The sequence below is a fragment of the Lolium rigidum genome, chromosome 3, assembly GCF_022539505.1.
Source record: "Lolium rigidum isolate FL_2022 chromosome 3, APGP_CSIRO_Lrig_0.1, whole genome shotgun sequence".
Taxonomy (NCBI): domain Eukaryota; kingdom Viridiplantae; phylum Streptophyta; class Magnoliopsida; order Poales; family Poaceae; genus Lolium; species Lolium rigidum.
In genome coordinates, this window is record NC_061510.1 from 269,619,629 (window position 1) to 269,639,258 (window position 19,630).

General features: G+C 42.6%; 1 protein-coding gene across 1 annotated transcript; it reads right to left on the minus strand.

Annotated features, from left to right (window-relative positions):
- Nucleotides 1-12,575: 12,575 nt before the first annotated feature.
- Nucleotides 12,576-17,992, minus strand: LOC124696503 (polynucleotide 5'-hydroxyl-kinase NOL9-like). Its single transcript, XM_047229226.1, has 9 exons — nt 17,817-17,992; nt 16,229-16,326; nt 16,107-16,140; nt 15,484-15,653; nt 14,854-15,034; nt 14,540-14,720; nt 13,692-13,803; nt 13,461-13,588; nt 12,576-12,736 (listed from the first exon to the last, which is right to left on the minus strand). Exons 1-9 carry the CDS (start codon nt 17,990-17,992, stop codon nt 12,689-12,691), a joined length of 1,128 nt encoding a protein of 375 aa, XP_047085182.1. The 3' UTR covers nt 12,576-12,688.
- Nucleotides 17,993-19,630: the final 1,638 nt, after the last annotated feature.

Sequence of the window (19,630 nt, forward strand, 5' to 3'; positions counted from 1 at the left end):
CCTCTCAAAATTTTACTTTTATGCTCTCTTTATGTTTTCAAAACCAAAGCTCTAGCACAAATATAGCAATCGATGCTTTCCTCTTTGAAGGACCTTTCTTTTACTTTTATTGTTGAGTCAGTTTACCTATTTCTCTCCACCTTAAGAAGCAAACACTTGTGTGAACTGTGCATTGATTCCTACATACTTGCATATTGCACTTGTTATATTACTTTATGTTGACAATATCCATGAGATATACATGTTATAAGTTGAAAGCGACCGCTGAAACTTAATCTTCCTTTGTGTTGCTTCAATACCTTTACTTTGATTTATTGCTTTATGAGTTAACTCTTATGCAAGACTTATTTATGCTTGTCTTGAAGTACTATTCATGAAAAGTCTTTGCCTTATGATTCATTTGTTTACTCATGTCATTACCATTGTTTTGATCGCTGCATTCATTACATATGTTTACAATATGATCAAGTTTATGATGGCATGTCACTTCGTAAATTATCTTTGTTATCGTTTTACCTCGCTCGGGACGAGCGGAACTAAGCTTGGGGATGCCGATACGTCTCCAACGTATCGATAATTTCTTATGTTCCATGCTACTTTATTGATGATATCTACATGTTTTATGCACATTATATGTCATTATTATGCATTTTCCGGAACTAACCTATTAACAAGATGCCGAAGTGCCGGTCCTCGTTTTCTGCTGTTTTTGGTTTCAGAAATCCTAGTAACGAAATATTCTCGGAATCGGACGAAATCAACGCCCGGGTTCCTATTTTGCCCGGAAGCATCCGGAACACACGAGAACCGCCGGAGAGGGGGCACAGGCCCACCAAACCACAGGCCGGCGCGGCCGGGGGGCCCGCGCCACCCTATGGTGTGGGCACCCTTCGACCCTCCTGCGCCGCCTCTTCGCCTATTTAAAGCCCCCGCATCGAAAACCCTTACGGAGGAAGCCACGGTACGCGAAACCTTCCGCGAGCCGCCGCCATCGCGAAGCCAAGATCCGGGGGACAGGAGTCTCGTTCCGGCACCCTGCCGGACGGGGAAGTGCCCCGGAAGGCTTCTCCATCGACACCGCTGCCATCTCCACCGCCATCTTCATCAACGCTGCTGCTCCCATGAAGAGGGAGTAGTTCTCCATCGAGGCTCGGGGCTGTACCGGTAGCTATGTGGTTCATCTCTCTCCTATGTGCTTCAATACAATAATCTCATGAGCTGCCTTACATGATTGCGATTCATATGATGATGCTTGTAATCTAGATGTCATTGTGCTAGTCAAGTGAGTTTTACTTATGTGATCTCCGGAGACTCCTTGTCCCACGTGTGTAAAGGTGACAGTGTGTGCACCGTGCGGGTCTCTTAGGCTATATTTCACAGAATACTTATTCACTGTTATGAATGGCATGGTGAAGTGCTTATTTATATCTCTTTATGATTGCAATGTGTTTTGTATCACAATTTATCTATGTGCTACTCTAGCAATGTTATTAAAGTAGTTTTATTCCTCCTGCACGATGTAATGGTGACAGTGTGTGCATCCGTGTTAGTACTTGGTTTATGCTATGATCATGATCTCTTGTAGATTGCGAAGTTAACTATTGCTATGATAGTATTGATGTGTATTATTCCTCCTACATAAGCATGAAGGTGACAATGTGCATGCTATGTTAGTACTTGGTCTAGTCGTATCGATCTTTCATGCACTCTAAGGTTATTTAAATATGAACATTGAATTGTGGAGCTTGTTAACTCCGGCATTGAGGGTTCGTGTAATCCTACGCAATGTGTTCATCATCCAACAAGAGAGTGTAGAGTATGCATTTATCTATTTTGTTATGTGATCAATGTTGAGAGTGTCCACTAGTGAAAGTCTAATCCCTAGGCCTTGTTCCTAAATATTGCTATCGCTGCTTGTTATTGTTTTACTGCGTTACTACTGCTGAGTTACTACTTCTTGTTTACTTCCTGCAATATTACTACCATCAATCGCACGCCAGTAAGCTATTTTCCGGCGCCGTACTACTGCTCATATTCATTCATACCACTTGTATTTCACTATCTCTTCGCCGAACTAGTACACCTATTAGGTGTGTTGGGGACACAAGAGACTTCTTGCTTTGTGGTTGCGGGGTTGCATGAGAGGGATATCTTTGACCTCTTCCTCCCTGAGTTCGATAAACCTTGGGTGATCCACTTAAGGGAAAACTTGCTGCTGTTCTACAAACCTCTGCTCTTGGAGGCCCAACACTGTCTACAAGAATAGAAGCACCCGTAGACATCAATTCCTTATCTCAATGTGCTTCGTCTTGCCATGGAGTACCGGATTGTTGGCGATCTTGATGGCGTTCTCATTAATAAGATTTGTGCACAACTACTCGCCGCGGCAACATACTCGGCTTCCGCGGTGGAGACGGAGACACAATTTTGCTTCTTAGAGGACCAACACACCAAAGATCTCACAAGGGAGTGACAGGAGCCGGATGTAGACTTTCTATCAACCTTGTCTCCCGCCCAATCCGAATCAGTGAAGCCAACCAAAGAAAAGTCTGTCTCCCTTGGATACCATAGAACAAAGTTTGGGGTATCAACTAAATATCGGAAGATCCTCTTCACCGCCATGATATGGCTTTCCTTCGGATTCGCTTGAAACCGTGCACACATACCCACACTTAACATGATGTCTGGACGAGAAGCACAAAGGTAGAGAAGCAAACCTATCATTGAACTATACAGCTTGGGGCCCACCGCCTTGCCGGTCTCGTCGAGGGTGAGTTGACACTCTAGATGCATTGGGGTTCCTATACCGTTGGCCCCCTTCATATCAAAGCGCTTGAGCATGTCCTGAACATAATTTGCTTGATTGATGAAGGTGCCTTGACGCATTTGCTTGATCTCTAATCCAAGGAAGAACTTGAGCTCCCCCATCATTGACATCTCGAACCTATTTGTCATCAACTTGGCAAACTCATCATTAAACTTTGTGTTAGTTGAGCCAAATATAATGTCATCTACATAGAGTTGGCATATGAAACCACGGTCATATTTCCCCCACTTCAACTAACACAAAGTTTAGTAAAAAGAGCGGGGTCGATTTTCCCCACTTCGAAACCACGGTCTTCAAGCAATTCCCTTAGGTGCTCATACCAAGCTCTAGGAGCTTGTTTGAGACCATATAGAGCCTTATTGAGCTTGAAGACATGGTCCAGGAAATGCGGGTCCTCGAACCCCGGGGGTTGCTTCACATACACCTCCTCATGCAAAGGACCATTAATAAAAGCACTCTTTACATCCATTTGTTGGAGTTTGAAACCATAGTGAGAGGCAAAGGCTAAAAGGATACGATGGACTCAAGCCTCGCAACGGGTGTGAATGTCTTGCCAAAGTCCACACCTTCGACTTGAGAATAGCCTTGTGCCACTAAGCGTGCTTTGTTGCGGATGACGATGCCGTGTTCATCTTCTTGTTCTTGAAGACCCATTTGGTGCCTATAACATTGCGGCAATGATCGGGGCACTTCATGAGAGTCCACACATCATTCCTCTTGAAATTGTTGAGTTCCTCTTGCATTGCTATCAACCAATATGGATATTCAAGTGCATCGTTGAACTTGAGAGGTTCCACCATAGAGACAAAGGCATGGTGCTCACAAAAGATTGCTAATTGCCTCCGGGTAGTCACCTTGCTCTTTAGATCTCCAATGACATTGAGCAAGTAATGAGACTTGAGGCACAAATGTCTTGTAGTAGTATCTTCACGGCGAGTATTGGCCATAGGAATAGATTCTTGTGAGGCCAATTGATCTTCATTATGATTTGGATCCTCGCCTTGACCATCATTGTTGTTGTAGGGGGCATCATCATCATCATCGCCATGAGAACCGGATGGGGGTTGTTGGGAATGGTAGTATCCGGAAAGATTGTCCCTGAATCACTTGGTGAAGAACTTGAAGCTTGGTCTTGATCACTTGATGTCGGTTGTTGTGGTAGATGAGTTTGCGGTGGTTGTTGTTGTTGTTGTTGTTGTTGTTGTTGTTGTTGTTGTTGTTGTTGTTGTTGTTGTTGTTGTTGTTGTTGTTGTTGTTGTTGTTGTTGTTGTTGTTGTTGTTGTTGTTGTTGTTGTTGTTGTTGTTGTTGTTGTTGTTGTTGTTGTTGTTGTTGTTGTTGTTGTTGTTGTTGTTGTTGTTGTTGTTGTTGTTGTTGTTGTTGTTGTTGTTGTTGTTGTTGTTGTTGTTGTTGTTGTTGTTGTTGTTGTTGTTGTTGTTGTTGTTGTTGTTGTTGTTGTTGTTGTTGTTGTTGTTGTTGTTGTTGTTGTTGTTGTTGTTGTTGTTGTTGTTGTTGTTGTTGTTGTTGTTGTTGTTGTTGTTGTTGTTGTTGTTGTTGTTGTTGTTGTTGTTGTTGTTGTTGTTGTTGTTGTTGTTGTTGTTGTTGTTGTTGTTGTTGTTGTTGTTGTTGTTGTTGTTGTTGTTGTTGTTGTTGTTGTTGTTGTTGTTGTTGTTGTTGTTGTTGTTGTTGTTGTTGTTGTTGTTGTTGTTGTTGTTGTTGTTGTTGTTGTTGTTGTTGTTGTTGTTGTTGTTGTTGTTGTTGTTGTTGTTGTTGTTGTTGTTGTTGAGACCTTGAAGTATGAGACATTGGGCTTGTTACCGGTAAGGATCTCATATGGTGTCTTCTCCAAACCCTTGCGGAAGTAGAGGCGGTTAGTAGCATGGAAAGCGGATGAGATAACTTCCGCCCAAAAATTATACTTAGACTTGTACTCCATCATCATTGTTCGAGCGGCTTCAATCAAGGTTCGATTCTTCCTTTCGGCGACCCCATTTTGTTGGGGAGTGTATGGCGAGGAGTATTGATGTTGGATTCCTTCTTCACCGAGGAAGTCATCCAAGGTGTAGTTCTTGAACTCCGTTCCATTGTCGCTCCTTATTGCGAGGATCGTGGTGTCGTACTTGCGTTGCACTTGGTTGGCAAACTCCATCATGGTCCGTTGAGTCTCACTCTTGTACTTGAAGAATAAAACCCAACAATAGCATGAATAGTCATCAACGATGACGAGGCAATACTTCTTTCCTCCTAGACTTTCATGAGACGGCGGGCCGAAGAGGTCAACATGGAGGAGCTCCAAGCACCTCATGGTAGATATGGTTGTCTTGGCCTTGTGAGGAGCTCCATGCATTTTTCCTTGAACGCAAGCCCTACAAACACGATCTTTGCCAAAAGAGACATCTTCTTTTAGTCCGAGGATGTGGCCTCCCTTGTGGAGACTTTGGAAAGTCATCATGTTGACATGGGCTAGTCGGCGATGCCATAACCAGCCCTTGTCACCTTTAGCGAATAGGCAAAGAGCGGATGATGTTGTCTTTCCGGAGAAGTCAACAACATACAATCTGTTCTCCACATATCCAACAAAGGCCACATGAAGTGTCTTGCTCCACAAGAGGACCACCATATGTTCATCGAAAAAGGTACAAAGACCCATGCGTGCAATTTGATGAACGGAAAGTAAATTGTAACCGAGGGTCTCGACGAGGAGGACATTTACTACTGAAATGTCGGGTGTTACCACCACCTTTCCAAGGCCCAATACTTTCGAGCTTGTGTTGTCGCCATAAGAAACGGTAGAATGAGATGGCTCGAGGTCGACAACAATTTCCTTGCTTCTGGTCATATGACTTGTGGCTCCACTATCAACCACCCATTTAGCGCCACCGGAAGCATAGTCCTGCAAGAGATCAAGTCTTGGATTTAGGTACCCGTTTTTCAATGGGTCCTATCAAGTTAGTAACATGGGGCTTGGGAACCCAAATAGTCCAATCAACATTGTCCTCATAAGGACCAATAAAGCGAGCACAAATATGTCCATAGTAATCAACAAAGAGAACATGAGAAGGGTTGTTAGCACCACCGTAGCCCCTCGAGGTGGGATCGGGGGCTACACCCCTTCTTGGATTAGAGTCACCTCCCTCACGAATGGTGCTCATGTCCTCGTTGTTCTTCTTCTTCTTGGTCCTTCTTCTTCTCTTCCTCTTAGGCTTGGTAGCCACTCCTCCTTCTTTGCATGAGCCCTCATTGGCTCCTTCCTTAGCTTCAATGACTCTTCCAAATATCAGGCTTGGATTTGGAGTCTATCAATTTTGGCCTTCAAGTGATTGACTTCATCTTCATGTTCCGGATGAGGGTGAGTGATATCAAACACTTGGACCTCCTTTTCCTTGTTCACCCGGAAATGTTCCATCAAAGCTTCTTTGGAGAGAGTTCATCTTTATGAGTTGGCGCTTGTGGCTCTCCAAAGTGGCAACGTCACCTTCATGATTGCAACATGCACGGTCCTTGCTCAAAGGAAAGTAATCCTTCAAGGCTTCTTCTTGCATGGAATTGATCTCCATGAGCTTGGCCTTGCTCCTCTTCAAAGACGCAATCTCATCTTCATGATCACAACAAGTGGCCTTTTCTTTGCTCATGCGAAGGCACTCCATCAAGGACCCCTCTTTCTTGCCATTTAACTCGAAGAGCTTGGCCTTGGTCTTCTCAAGAGTGGCAATCTCTTCTTCATGGTTGCAACATGATGTCTTCTCCTTGCTCAAGCGGTAATACTCATCCAAAGCTTCTTCTTGAAGGGAATTGACCTCCAAGAGCAATGCATTATGCCTCTTCAAAAAAGCAACTTGGTCAACAAGCTCGTCACACAAAGAGTTGGGGCCTTCATCTTCTTTCTCCTTGCAAGCTTCCTCTTGAGGATGATCACTCACCTCGGAGTGAAGCGCACACTTACTCTCCAAGGACTTAAAGTTCATGGTGAGTGTTGCAACTTCCTCGAGCAACAGTTCATGGTCATCCTCAAGAGAAAGATTCTTCTTCTTGAGCTCACCCACCAAGCCAAGAGCATGATCTCGGTCTTTCGTTAGTTGGGAAATGATAACGTTGTTGGAGTCTTCAAGGGTAATGACACTTGCTTCAAGAGACATGTGCAAGTTTTGCTCCTCCTCATGAGCTTGAGTGAGAGAGGCAATCTCATTTGCTACCTCCCTCTCAAGCATCTCCTTCTCCTCTATAAGATCTTGAGCCGCACCAAGTTGAGCCATGAGGGCCTCAAAGTGGGTCTTGGTGTCCCCTTGCATGTTAGTGAGAAAAGCATCCAAACCCACAATCTCATGCTTAATGATGAGACTAGTGGCATCATCAATAGATATAGCACTTGAGGAAGGTGTAGGTTTGGAAGGGGGTTCTACCTCCGATGATGCCTTTGCCATAAGGAAATGGGAGTTGTTGGTGACGCGGTTCTCATTTGGAGAGTCAAATAGGGAGACGAAGGGAGTGGAAATGGCGATGGCGGCCACTCCCTCTTCTTCCTTGCTCGAACTCTTGTCTTCACGCTCTTCACCTTCATCGGAGGAGTACTCCTCACGGATAATGAAAGCTCTAGGCTTCTTGGTGAAGGAGACCTTGGCATCACCCGGCTTGGAGGAGAACTTGGAGAAACCTTTGGAGAGGGACTTGAACTTGTCCTTGCGGACGAGCTTTCCACCATTGTCTTCCCTTCTCTCATAGACACAATCCGCGACAAAATGGCTTTTGTCGCCGCAATTGTAGCATGTTCTACCCCTTTTCCCTTCCCTTGGGCTCTTGGAGAAATTTCTTGGAGAGTCACGAGGCGAGTATCTTCTTGGTCTTGAGCTTCTAGTCTTGTTTCCTTCCCAAAAATTCTTGGTGGCGAGGGCCATGTATTCATGATAATTGTTCTTGAGATCATCCGGACCCCACTCAATGGGATCCTCATCACTTTCACTTGCTTCATGCTCCCTCATCTTCAAAGCAAGGGTTAGCTTGCGGGTGTTGTGAGCACGAGCAACAAGATCCTCCGCATTCTTCTTAGAGATGTCCAAAGCGATGACGTCACTAAGGACTTCGTCGGAGGTCATAGAGCGGAAGGAGGCATTTTGGCGGATGGCCGTCAACTTCACTTCCTCATAAGGGAGGAGAGTGTTGTAGAACTTTGTTTTGATCCAATGGTCATCCACAAAAGTTGCTCCAAGATCTTGCATTTGTACGGCGAGAGCAATGAGGCGCCGGTACATCTCTTCGGGAGATTCTCCTTCAATCATGACGAAGTTGTCGGCCATGTTGTTCACTTCATCGAAACGAGAGCTTTGGATGCTCTCATTTTCGAGGAAGAGCTTTTCGAGCTTATCCCATGCATCCTTGGTGGTCTTGAGCGAGCGAATGTGGGCGCGGTCCTTGGGCATGACGGCCATGTGGATCATGTTGATGGTGGTGGCGTTGAGTTGGTCATCCATCACTTCTCTCCTTGTCAAGTGTATTGGATCTCGTGGTGAGTAACCTTCCTCGATGATCCACCAAAGCTCGGTAGAAGCGCTGCGCACATGAGAACACATTAAGAATTGCCAATTTTCAAAGCTATTGGATTCAAGTAGCGGTGGTTGACCATGAGACAAGATGTGTGGCATGGGAATTGGTACATTCACGGCATAATCACTTGGTGGTGGCACCGCATGATTATACCCCAAAGGTACCGCATCCGGTGATCCATCCTTCCCTTTTGTTGAAGTGCCGACGTCCCCAAGTCCCTCCTCTTGCTTGACTTTTGTTGACGAAGCGACAAAACCAATAAGAGGAAATTGAGTAACTTGTTTTGGGGGAACCTCGGCACTTTCCTTAGGATCTATGATGGGGGTTGGTTTTGCAGCAATCAACTCCATCATCATAGCCTTCATTTGGTTTACAATGGATGACTCCAATTTCTTGAGGTCATCCAAAGTAGCCGTTGTGCTATCAGCATTTGATGGTGGAGGTGGTTGCTCACGGGGAAGGCCACCATTCACAACCGTCTCTTGTTCGGCCATTTCTTAGGCGGTAAAGCCGAGCAAGAAAACCTTGCTCTGATACCAATTCAATGGATCTTAGCGAACAAGAGGGGGGTTGAACGGTCGCTATGCAATATTTATCCTTTTTCAATTTTTAGTGCGGTGTGGAAGTAAAGGTGATAGCTTTGGTGATAGAGGTGATCCTAGTGTCCTACTGTGATCCTAGGCTAGTGTAACAAGCAAAGGAACCAAATACAATACTAAGGTTAGCGAGCGGGACAACCGGGGGGGGCGGAGATGAGGCGAGGTTTGTTTCCCACAGTTCCTCCCACAAAAGGGAGTACATCTGCGTTGAGGAGGTGCTAGCATCCCACAAGAGGCTAGACGGCCACACCACGAAGGAAGACCTCAACTTCTTCCTCGAGAGAGCTCCACAAAGGGGCTCCCCCTTCTCCACTAAGGCACCGGTCGAGGGCGTGGTTCCTTCACAAGGTTGGGACGAGCTCCACGCCACTAGGAGGCTCCCAACACCCTATGGGGCTAGCACAACTCCAAGCTAGCCTCCATAGGAGCACTTCTTCCAAGATCCCACTATATGAACCCTAACTTCAAGATTCACTAAGGACTAGATGGTATTGGTGGATTCTCTCTTGGTAGATGTATAGATCGGGGCCTCCTCCACCACTCCTCCGAATTTGGGCAAGATTGATTGGGTAGGTGGGGAGATCCTCAAGGTTTGAGCTCAGCAACAATGAAGGAGAGAGAGAGAGAGAAGAGATAAAATCGAGCTGGGGAAGAAGGGGCCTTTATATAGGTCCCTCCAAATCCAACCGTTATGTGCAGTTTCCGCACAACCGGTACTACCGCTTTGGCAAGCGGTAGTACCGCTATGGATTCGAAATCCCCCACAGATTTAGCCACGTGTACTCACAGCGGTAGTACCGCTTGCGGTACCGCTTGAGGTATCGCAATGACCTCTGTGAGTCCCTGGACCCTCGCGCGGTACCTAAGCGGTACCAAAGCGGTGGTGCCGTAACTTGCGTTACGGTACCTAAGCGGTACCAAGGCGGTACTACCGCTCTCAAGCGGTACTACCGCTCAAGGTACCGTAGAGGTATTGTAAGGCTCTCTGTGGGACTTTTCAGTGCAAACTTCCAGAGCGGTACTGCAGGGCGGTACCAGTAAGGTAGCGGTACTACCGCTCCTGGTACCGGTAGTACCGGTCAGGCAGAAACTGTCTTTTTCTCTTTTCCTCTCCAACCATGTCACCTCGTGACACACACACAAAACCAGAAAACCTATAAGCTACGCTTCAGTCTTCCGATCATGACGTGTTCAGCGAGTACACCGTGTACGTACAAATCTATCAAAGACAATCTTTGCACATGGTTAAATTCATTCAAGTGTTGTTATCAAACACACAGAACCCGGGATATAGACCTTTCTCTTTTAATATTGACGCAGAGGAACCATCTAAATTTTATACAGTATGTGCTTGCCAGTCAAGTTTTAATTTCCTTGCTGTTAAGTTGAACACATTCGTCGCTAACTGAGTTGATTTGTGTAATATTTCTTCACTTTGATTTTTTTAGGATTTCACATTTTATTAATGGCTTGTAACATGACTACATCATCATGTACTTCCTTGATGGAAAAATGGGTACACTATCAAATGCCAACAAGCTAGAAAAATATTGTCAATTATCTACTTTTCCCTTATCCGAACAACACAATCTGTAGAATTTCCTTCCTCCAGCTCCGAGTCATCTTAAAGAAACTTTATTAAAGGTTGGTGTTCTCTTTCCTTACATATACTTCACAATATGTACCATTTCATTCACTGTAACCCAAAACTCTCATTTCCCAACTCTTTCCTTTGCCATTTTCATGAAGTAAAATAGGTGGAAATTACCCAAACATAGAAATTTGTTTGAGAGAGAAAGTATAGACATGTCGATAGAAGAGAAAAAACCAATAGATGACATTTAGGAATATGAGACGTCAGAAAAGAAGTGTGTGTTGGTAGGCGACTTTGACAAGCTAGCAGATAATACTTCTCATGAAGGAAGAAGCGTCATTGATGGTATCCCTAATGAAAATTGAACAAATTAGCAATTTAGCAAACCACCTTTTCATGTAGTCTACAATTTCAGAAGCTCGTGTGCAAATGGACAAAGGAATGTAGAAAATTTAAAATTTCCTGGTTCACAAACTAGGATGTTACCAGGCAGTGGCTATCACATCAAGCACATTTTTTTATCAAATCCAACCGCAGCCTTCTCACTCACTTTCCTTGTAATATAAATTTATCACCATTGCAACAAGGTTCCTCTACTGCTCTAATATTTTGGCATCGCTATAATAATTTGCAGCACACGGTGCCAAAAAAAATGACAACAAGAAAATGCCACCACTATCGCGTTTCTGGTAGTTTTAGTGTACAATAGACCTGAATCCCGTTAGGAAAATAGCGCCATAGCGTCGGTTACCCTTTGTTTTCCTTGTCATTGCCTCTGGGAGGGAATGATTCCTCTCACAGACGCATGTGCTAAAGCACTACAATGCGGTAAGATGGGGGATCTTAAAAGAGCTCAACAGACAAACAAACACTTGGTACAATTGTTTTGACATGTATTTAGAGAAAAGTTTAGTGCTCATATGATTCTAAAACAATCGCTTCTTGTAGCCCTAAATCTTTTTTTTGGCCGAGGATGCAAAGACACGTCGTTTTTGCATGAAAACTGACATCAATAAAAGATACGAACATGATCATGTAGACATTTTCGGAATTTTTTGCCACCTTAATTATATTTACGATCTTACTGTCTATTTTTTGGACAAAGGAAATATTAATATCAAGAAAATACCACCGGGCCGACATCATCGATGGTATAGTTTAGAAAGAAAGAAAAGAAAAAAGGCCCTATCAAAGTGATCAATGACTTGCAACAGCAAGAACCTACAGCTGGTCCATAAAAGAGGTTCTTCACCCGTTGTTCAGGAAAGGAATAGTGCACATGTGTCATCGTCGCTCTATCTAACCACAAAGTTAGATCATGCATTTTTACCCTGGAGAAAGTCCGGACCTCTTTCAACAATGCCTTCAATAAGGAGAGAACTAGAAGTTCACTATTGCCAAGTACAACCAACTAAGGTTAGAACTAGGATTTTCACATTGAAAATCGAGACTTGTGTACCAAAGAGCACCACCCAAAAATAAATCACCCAGTGTTGCCGGCACTTGTTGAGGACATTGCTGCAATTCACAGATCACCAGGCTCATAGTGGTCACAAACACACGGTTTTGATGTGGACATCTCCCTGCAACAAGGTCATATTGACACGATTTTACTTTCTATACCAGGAGCCATTTCATTGCCCTAACTAACGGAATACCAAAAGAGAAAAGGAGAACGTGACTCCACGCCACAAGGTCACGCGTTACACAAATTAGAACAAGCCAATACCCAAAACGCTATAAAAAGAACTTTTACATCCTTATAAGCAAGTGTTATGTTATAATCCTATATCACATCTTCACGTTATCCGTACAAATAAAAAAGATGGTCTACAATGTAGAAACTCACATTCCAACAAGCTTACTAGCATGCGCGAACATAAGTGCAGTGAAGTATAACGAGATAACGACTGACCAACAGTCTCATACTAATAGGTTCATTGTTTACTGGTTTCCATGATATGGAATCACACCCTTAAAAGGAGCGTATAGTAAATACGTTCATATGAACTTCATTAAAACGTCCAATTATATTTTTCCCAAGGTTGGTTCTTAACGGGAACTGACACTCTGATAGCACACATGTCGTCTATCCCTGATGATCATATGCATTTGTAGACTCATACAGAGCTCTAGAGATCTCTCAGCCTCTCAGTTATATCATCCACATTGTCCGACACCTGCAAGTATAAGTTTGAGTGAGAAGGGGTCACGGTACGCGCCAATCAAGTACGTACTTCATAAATACAAGCAAAAATTCAAGAGGGGATATCCTCATTGGCCGAGAAACTAGTTTACTGAGTGTCAACCCGAGCAGGCTGTATAGGAAAACACAATACTAATCTAGCTGACCATATCATCCTAGGAATGGACCAGAAGTCAGTGCTAAGCCAAGGCTAATGCTTTCAATCAATTCCTGATGCTTATGGAAGCAGGTTTGAAATATTTAACCTAACATGTTTTAATTTTTTCTGAACTATGATAATTTTATGCATGGCATTGAGTAAACATTACAAGGCCAACGATCTCCTCAAATTATCGCGTTGTCATGATCAAAAGGACAGGAGAGACATTACAACAAAGGGGTGTGGGTTATACGGCCATATCATGTGAAGTTCCAATTCAGAACATATTTTAAACGATTAAAAGAGGCTAAAATGTGTCAGAATGGCAGACATGCACAATTTAGTGTAGAGCCCAAGAATATTGATTGGGGATTTGGGGGATAATCAGGAAATATATTTAATCTAAGTGCAATGCTTATTCCTGAGAAGAAAAAAAACCTAACCAAGAATTTGGCTTTCACAGTGTAGGTAATTTAATTACCACAAGGGCGATTAATAAAAAAAACAGAAGTTCGAGCTTCCGAGAAAAAAAAATATAGTTTCACTGTCTGCTTGTTACCTGAAGGAGGCAGGTAGGAACTGTAATACAACTTCGAAAAATGATGTCGATATTTTCTAAAAGGTGATGAGAAGCAGGTGTGATCAGATGAATGCAGTTTCCTGGAATATCAACAGCCTTGATAAAACCTAAAAACAAAAATCAGCACAAGACCAATACCATGCAGGCAATTAGTTACTCCTATAAATTTAATTCAACAAAAGTGCAAAGCTAAAAATAAATATTACATACCAAGTCCAATGCACCATGGGGAGGAGCATTCAGTTGACAAAGGGAGACATGTACTTGATCCAAGGCCAACGATAGTACCAGTCAAGAAGTCATATACTGCACCACCAGAAACCTGTCCAAGCACACCCAGAGAAACTATATTAGTATAAAGACCCAAAACTAATGTTCTCAGCTTTTTTTCGTACAAATTAAATTTTATCTACACATAGTGAATTGTATCTTAAGAATTAACTTTCCCACACATTTTAATACCATTTGAAACTATAAGTAGTTGCTATGAGAGCACATCTAAATCACTGCTGCATTGACCTATTTAGCTATTAATTTTATATTTATGTAGTCAATTATTTTATTCATTTTACAACTTGCTATACCATTTTGTTGTGTAAGAAAACCAGTAATATGCATTATCATTTCAGATTTTGTTTCATAGTTATGCAAAAAGAATTATGTAAACATTTTTTATACAAATAAGAGTTAACATTTCACCAAGTTTAATATTCTATCTCATTGACAATTTAAGTCCAGAAAAGACCTTTTTAGTTGAATTCTAGTTACGATTACATTTAGCAACACATTGTTAGAGACATATAGTTGTAAACAAGTGCGCGTGCGTGATCAAGCAATGATTATATTCTTATTTTTTATAAAATGCATGTATATGAAATATCAATATACTAGCAAAAAAAACATTCTAGCAAATACGGTTCGGCTGCTTACTTAGTTCTGTACCTTTTTTTATTTCCAAATCAATCAAATGTTATGTTCTAAGTTGGAAAAAAAATGCTACATATTCAGAACAACTCTTCACTCCTATATGGTCTAAATAAAGATGTAGAGGCAGTCACCTGGCAATGTAGATCAATAACCTGTATTTTCGAAATAGGAAGCTGGAAGGGATCTATAGCAGAAAATCCGTGAACTAAGTCATCACAAGAGAAAACAGGGAAGTCCCTTGGCAAGCACTGCCTGAAGTAAGCAATCAACCTGAGATCACGAATCATCCGTGCCTCCTTCTTCACTAGCAAACTGCATTGACATAGTCATTAATATAACAATGATTTAAAGTTATATCTTTATTAATACAAATTTCTAAAAATATCCAACTAAAAATAACACCTGGTGACGAGGAGGTATATTCATTTAATTAATTATTACTTACTGTCGGGGAGAATTCTGTGATGCACGGATTACAATTAGATTAACTCGTGAATCTCCCTGGTGTCCGTCCAACCAAAATGCACCATCTGGTAAATTTTTACCCTCTGACGTGCTGTGTAGCCGAATAACATCAGTTGGGGATACATATCTCAATATCTCTGATAGAACATGAAGTCCAATACCTGAAAGTCACACGATACGATATCAAACTGGAGATTGCAATAAAAATTCTACGCATTTAGCAACAACAGACATTAGTATTACACTAATACAGGTTAGGGCACTCCATCTAAGTTGGTTTAGGAATTAGCATAATTAATATTAATTCATGATTTTGTTAAGTTAATCGGTTAGCTATTCATATCTAAGCTAGATGTGGCTTGTTCGGGAGTTAAGATGTGGTTGTCCATGTTTGTAATCATTTTTCATAAGCAATAATTATTGAAGTGCACTTATCCTATTATGGCCAGAAACAAATTTGGTCAGGACGGCAATAGCTTGCCTCTTCTGTCCCATAATCCAATTCAAAGTCTGAAACTCATCATATCATATTTTTCCCCTCTAACATTCCACAATAGCATGTAAATTAACAGTAAAACCTTGATGCAAAGCAATGCCAGTGAAATCTCACCTTTCACCCATCCTGAAGTGTTAATAACAAGTGGTATAGCTGATTTCTTAGGGTTATCAGTCTCATTAAAGCAATAGAGTTCTTGAAGAAAATAATCATAGAGGCCAAATATGTAGCTCAAGAGAAGTTTTGGGTTCCTGTGTGCACCGACATCACCAAAAAAGAAGCACCTAGAATGTGTGGAAAAAGTCTTAGACAAGTACATGAAAACATATCACCATACTAGACAAGCACATGAAAAGCCTTAATTGGAACATCTGTTCCCTTCAGTAAGTATCTATTAGTCCATGTGGTTGCCATTTGAATACCACATTCAATCAGCTAGAAAATGAAGTGTTGTCTAATATAAAAGGCTGACTATTGTGCTACACCTAAGACTTTTAACATGGATATCTAGCTATTTATAAGATTAGTAGAAACTCAAACTTCACAATGACGTTGCAGTATTTGTAATATCTTAAAAGAATACAAATACTACTTTGGACCCCTGAACCGTAAACATTATTTTGAATTGAGAAGTGAGTTGTTCCTAGAAGCAACAAACGGTGGTACAGTAAGTAAATTACAATGCTATACGAAAGCATAAAACACGGGCCATAACAAAACCTCGTGAATACAATTACCTCTTTGGAGGCCGTAGATATAGCATTGTAAGATCTGCGATTATAAAAAAAAATGACAGAATGCTCAGCCATGGAGTCAAACATTTAACAGGGAATAAAAAACTGATACCCTGAGTCTGCACCTTTAGTCTGTTCCTCAAGTACATGAAGCGACACAAAACCTGGAGGTGTGAATTCAGGCTGGCCAACATCGGTATCCAGATATGCCACCCTCTTATACCTGTTTGAATGAAACAATCATGAGAACTGATCTGATAGCACGAACATATAACAAATGAAACAGAGCAGCTCCAAAAATTCTGAATAGTTTAAGCGATGCAACTTGTGTCAACCACCAGTATAACTAGTCCATTATTGTCCCGTATAAGTTTTACAAACTTACCAGGTGACACAAATAAACATTCAGCGATTACATTTGAACTACAGGCATCCCAATTACTTATGACCATAGAAACTACTTTTTCACACTCGCCAAAATCATAAGTCAAGCTAAGAAACTATTGGAACATAGGAGTAGCTACTTCACGAGGGGTCTAATGGACGAAATCAGTGAGCAATAGTAGTCCCTATATCTAACTCCGACTCCATTTACCATTTCCAAATGCAGATGATTCTGGATATACATAACAAATCATAGCATGCCAACTGAATCTGAAAGGAATGCAATGAATATTCAGATTATATACCAAACATTCTGATCAAACAATTTTACTATACATAAATCCTTTTCGACCGCATCGATCACCAGGAACGATCATACCCCCTTCTTGCGGAAATATTTATGGAAGCTTAAAATCCCCCTAAAGATAAAATTTTTTATGTGGTTCCTTAATAATAAGGTGTTGCTAACTAAAGATAATCTTGCGAAAAGGAATTGGAAGGGATGTACGAAGTGTTGTTTTTGTGGGGCTGAAGAATCTATTGAACACTTATTCATATCATGCCCGTTTGCACAATTAGTTTGGCGGATGGTGTTTTTTGCGTTTGACCTCCCACCTCCATCTAACATTACTAATATGTTTGGTAATTGGTTAAATGGTGTAGACAAAAAGCAAAGGATCGAATACGCATTGGTGTGTCCGCTCTATGCTGGTCAATATGGAGGTGTCGCAATAATATCGTGTTTAACAATTCAACTACTTTCAACATTATGCAGGTTATCCATATGATGGCCCACTGGGTGCAAATGTGGGCATTACTACTACCTCAAGACCAGCGGGCGTTTATGGATACTGGATGCAACCATCTACAGACGGTCGCTCAGGCTATCTTGTCCCAGGCTGGCTGGTGTCACACTAGTCGACTACAGGATGCTTAGTTTGCTAGTTTCGATGTTCTCGTGTTCGATTTATGTATTGATCATGAGTGATACCTGAATTGTGTTACGCTTAATCTTATAAGACTGTTGCAACTATTAATAAAGGCCGTGTGCATCACCACGATGCAGAGGCTGGGGTTTTATCCCCTTTTCGAAAAAAAAAATCGATCACCAGGAACCCCTACTGAAGAAATCAGCAAAGCGCCACCCCATGAGTCCATGACCCATCCCAGCTCCGAGCAAAAACAACACATAAGTTTAAAGTTTAAACTGAGAGACTACAAAAAAAAATTGCAGTCAGGCAAAGCAAAATGCGACGGGGAAAATGCAATTGGGCTTCTTCAGCACAGAAATAGGAGGACCGATTATGCAAAATTCTCCGTTGGTTTAACCTTCCGATGAGGGTGTTGAGGAGGAGGCGGGAGAATGCGGACTTGCCGCTGTTGCCCGGGCCGCACACTGCCACCACCGGCGGCGGCCAGGTGCAGGAGTCGTACGCCACCGCCTCCGCCGCCTCCTCCCACTCCCGCTCCCGCTCCTCCGATCCCTCGCCGCCGCACAGCCCCATGTCTCTCGCTCTCTCCGCAACAATTCACTCGCAAAGACGCACTCAACGCTATGCAGTCTCCAACCGATCGGGCACTTGATAAAAACCAAGGACAGGGAGATGGTCACGCGGAATGCGACTGGGGTGTCCCAAGATTTTTGTTGGGTGTACGGGCAAGACCTACTCCTACTTCAAGTCTTCAACGACCTCACACGAGCAGCAGGCAGACGCGTGCCTTGTGCTAGTAAGTACTTGCAGTTGGATGTGTTCTCGCTGATTCATAGTACCTAGCAGCCAGAGCATGACAAATTGCCACATGCCAAGTTATTGCCAGTTTTCTTAGCCCTACTACTACTGTAGTGCAGCATAAATCAAGGCAGTGAGCGGTAGAGCTGGACACTAAAGCTCAAGAGCCTAAAGAGCGTTCGTTTGCTCGACTCGTTTAGCTGGTCTCTGTAACACCCCATATTTTTTCTAAAGGTTGAATTTGGCATAGGTCCGTATAGTTGACCAAATTTTGACTTTTTGATCCATAAGCTGTGTGGACAAACCAAGACCGTGGTTGGATTCGTAATGTTTAGTTGATCGAAATTGAGTATAAATTTCCGCAAATCGGATTTCAAATGAATATTTGGAGATTCGTTGTATTTTGGCCATCAGATGTGTTTTGGGATTCTGTTTCTATTTTGTCTCGGATAAAAAAAAGAAAGGCACCTGAGCGCCGCCGCCGCCAACTTGGGCTCCACCGCAGCTTTCCGTCGGTAGTTGCCCGGTATCGCGTCTCCGCCGTCTAAGTCCGCTGGCCGTTGCCTTGAAGGTGGTCGAAACCTCCAGTGGCAGGTACGTTGTTCTGGATTCGCGGTTGTTCGCTTAGTTCGTGCGCTTTAGCGATCTCCCTTGATGCGCCGGTAGAAGCAGCTTTGTATCTAGGCTCGTGTGGCTGGGTAGGGGCAAGCGACATGATATTTTCCCTGTAAGCAAGCACTAAGGCACCTGAACCTGAATTGCAAAGTCTCACCTTCTGATCAGTTAGTATAATCAAGGCGTATAGTCGGCCGGCCGGAAGTATTTGGGTTGCATAGTTGAATACTACAAATCCACGGTATTGGAGGCTAGATGTGTGCTACCTATCCTATTTTCATCCAGTAGTCAATATCTGTAGGTGCAGCGATTATCTGGATCAGATGTTTTCTTAGTGTACATGCTTGCTCAGCTATATCACAATTTACCTCTTGGTGGAACCATTCAGATTAGTACGTACTGAAGTCCCTTGTAGTTTGATACATGAAGTCTGTTTTGTTAATTGTTAGATGCTAGGGATTTAACCGAGTAACTGCAGAATGAGCTGCTGATAGTTAGCACAGATGGGTTCAGTTAAATTTGGGTCATGTTGGGACCCAGCTCCAGGACAGGTTTAGGGGCACTAGCAGTAACTTAGACATTCATTTTGAGAGCAGATTTCTGAAACACTTTTGCCTACAGGTTTTGGAGTTTCGGGTGCCAGGAGTGGTCCTTCACTTTGAGTGCTCGTCTTAAGGCAAGTGCATGTTGAATCCTCTGTGATATGGTTGTTGTTTGTGGTTTGTTGTATGTGTGTTCTTCTGGTGTTTGTGCCTTGAGGGGAGTTCGCGAATTTAATTTTTAAGCCAGGGCGGTGAT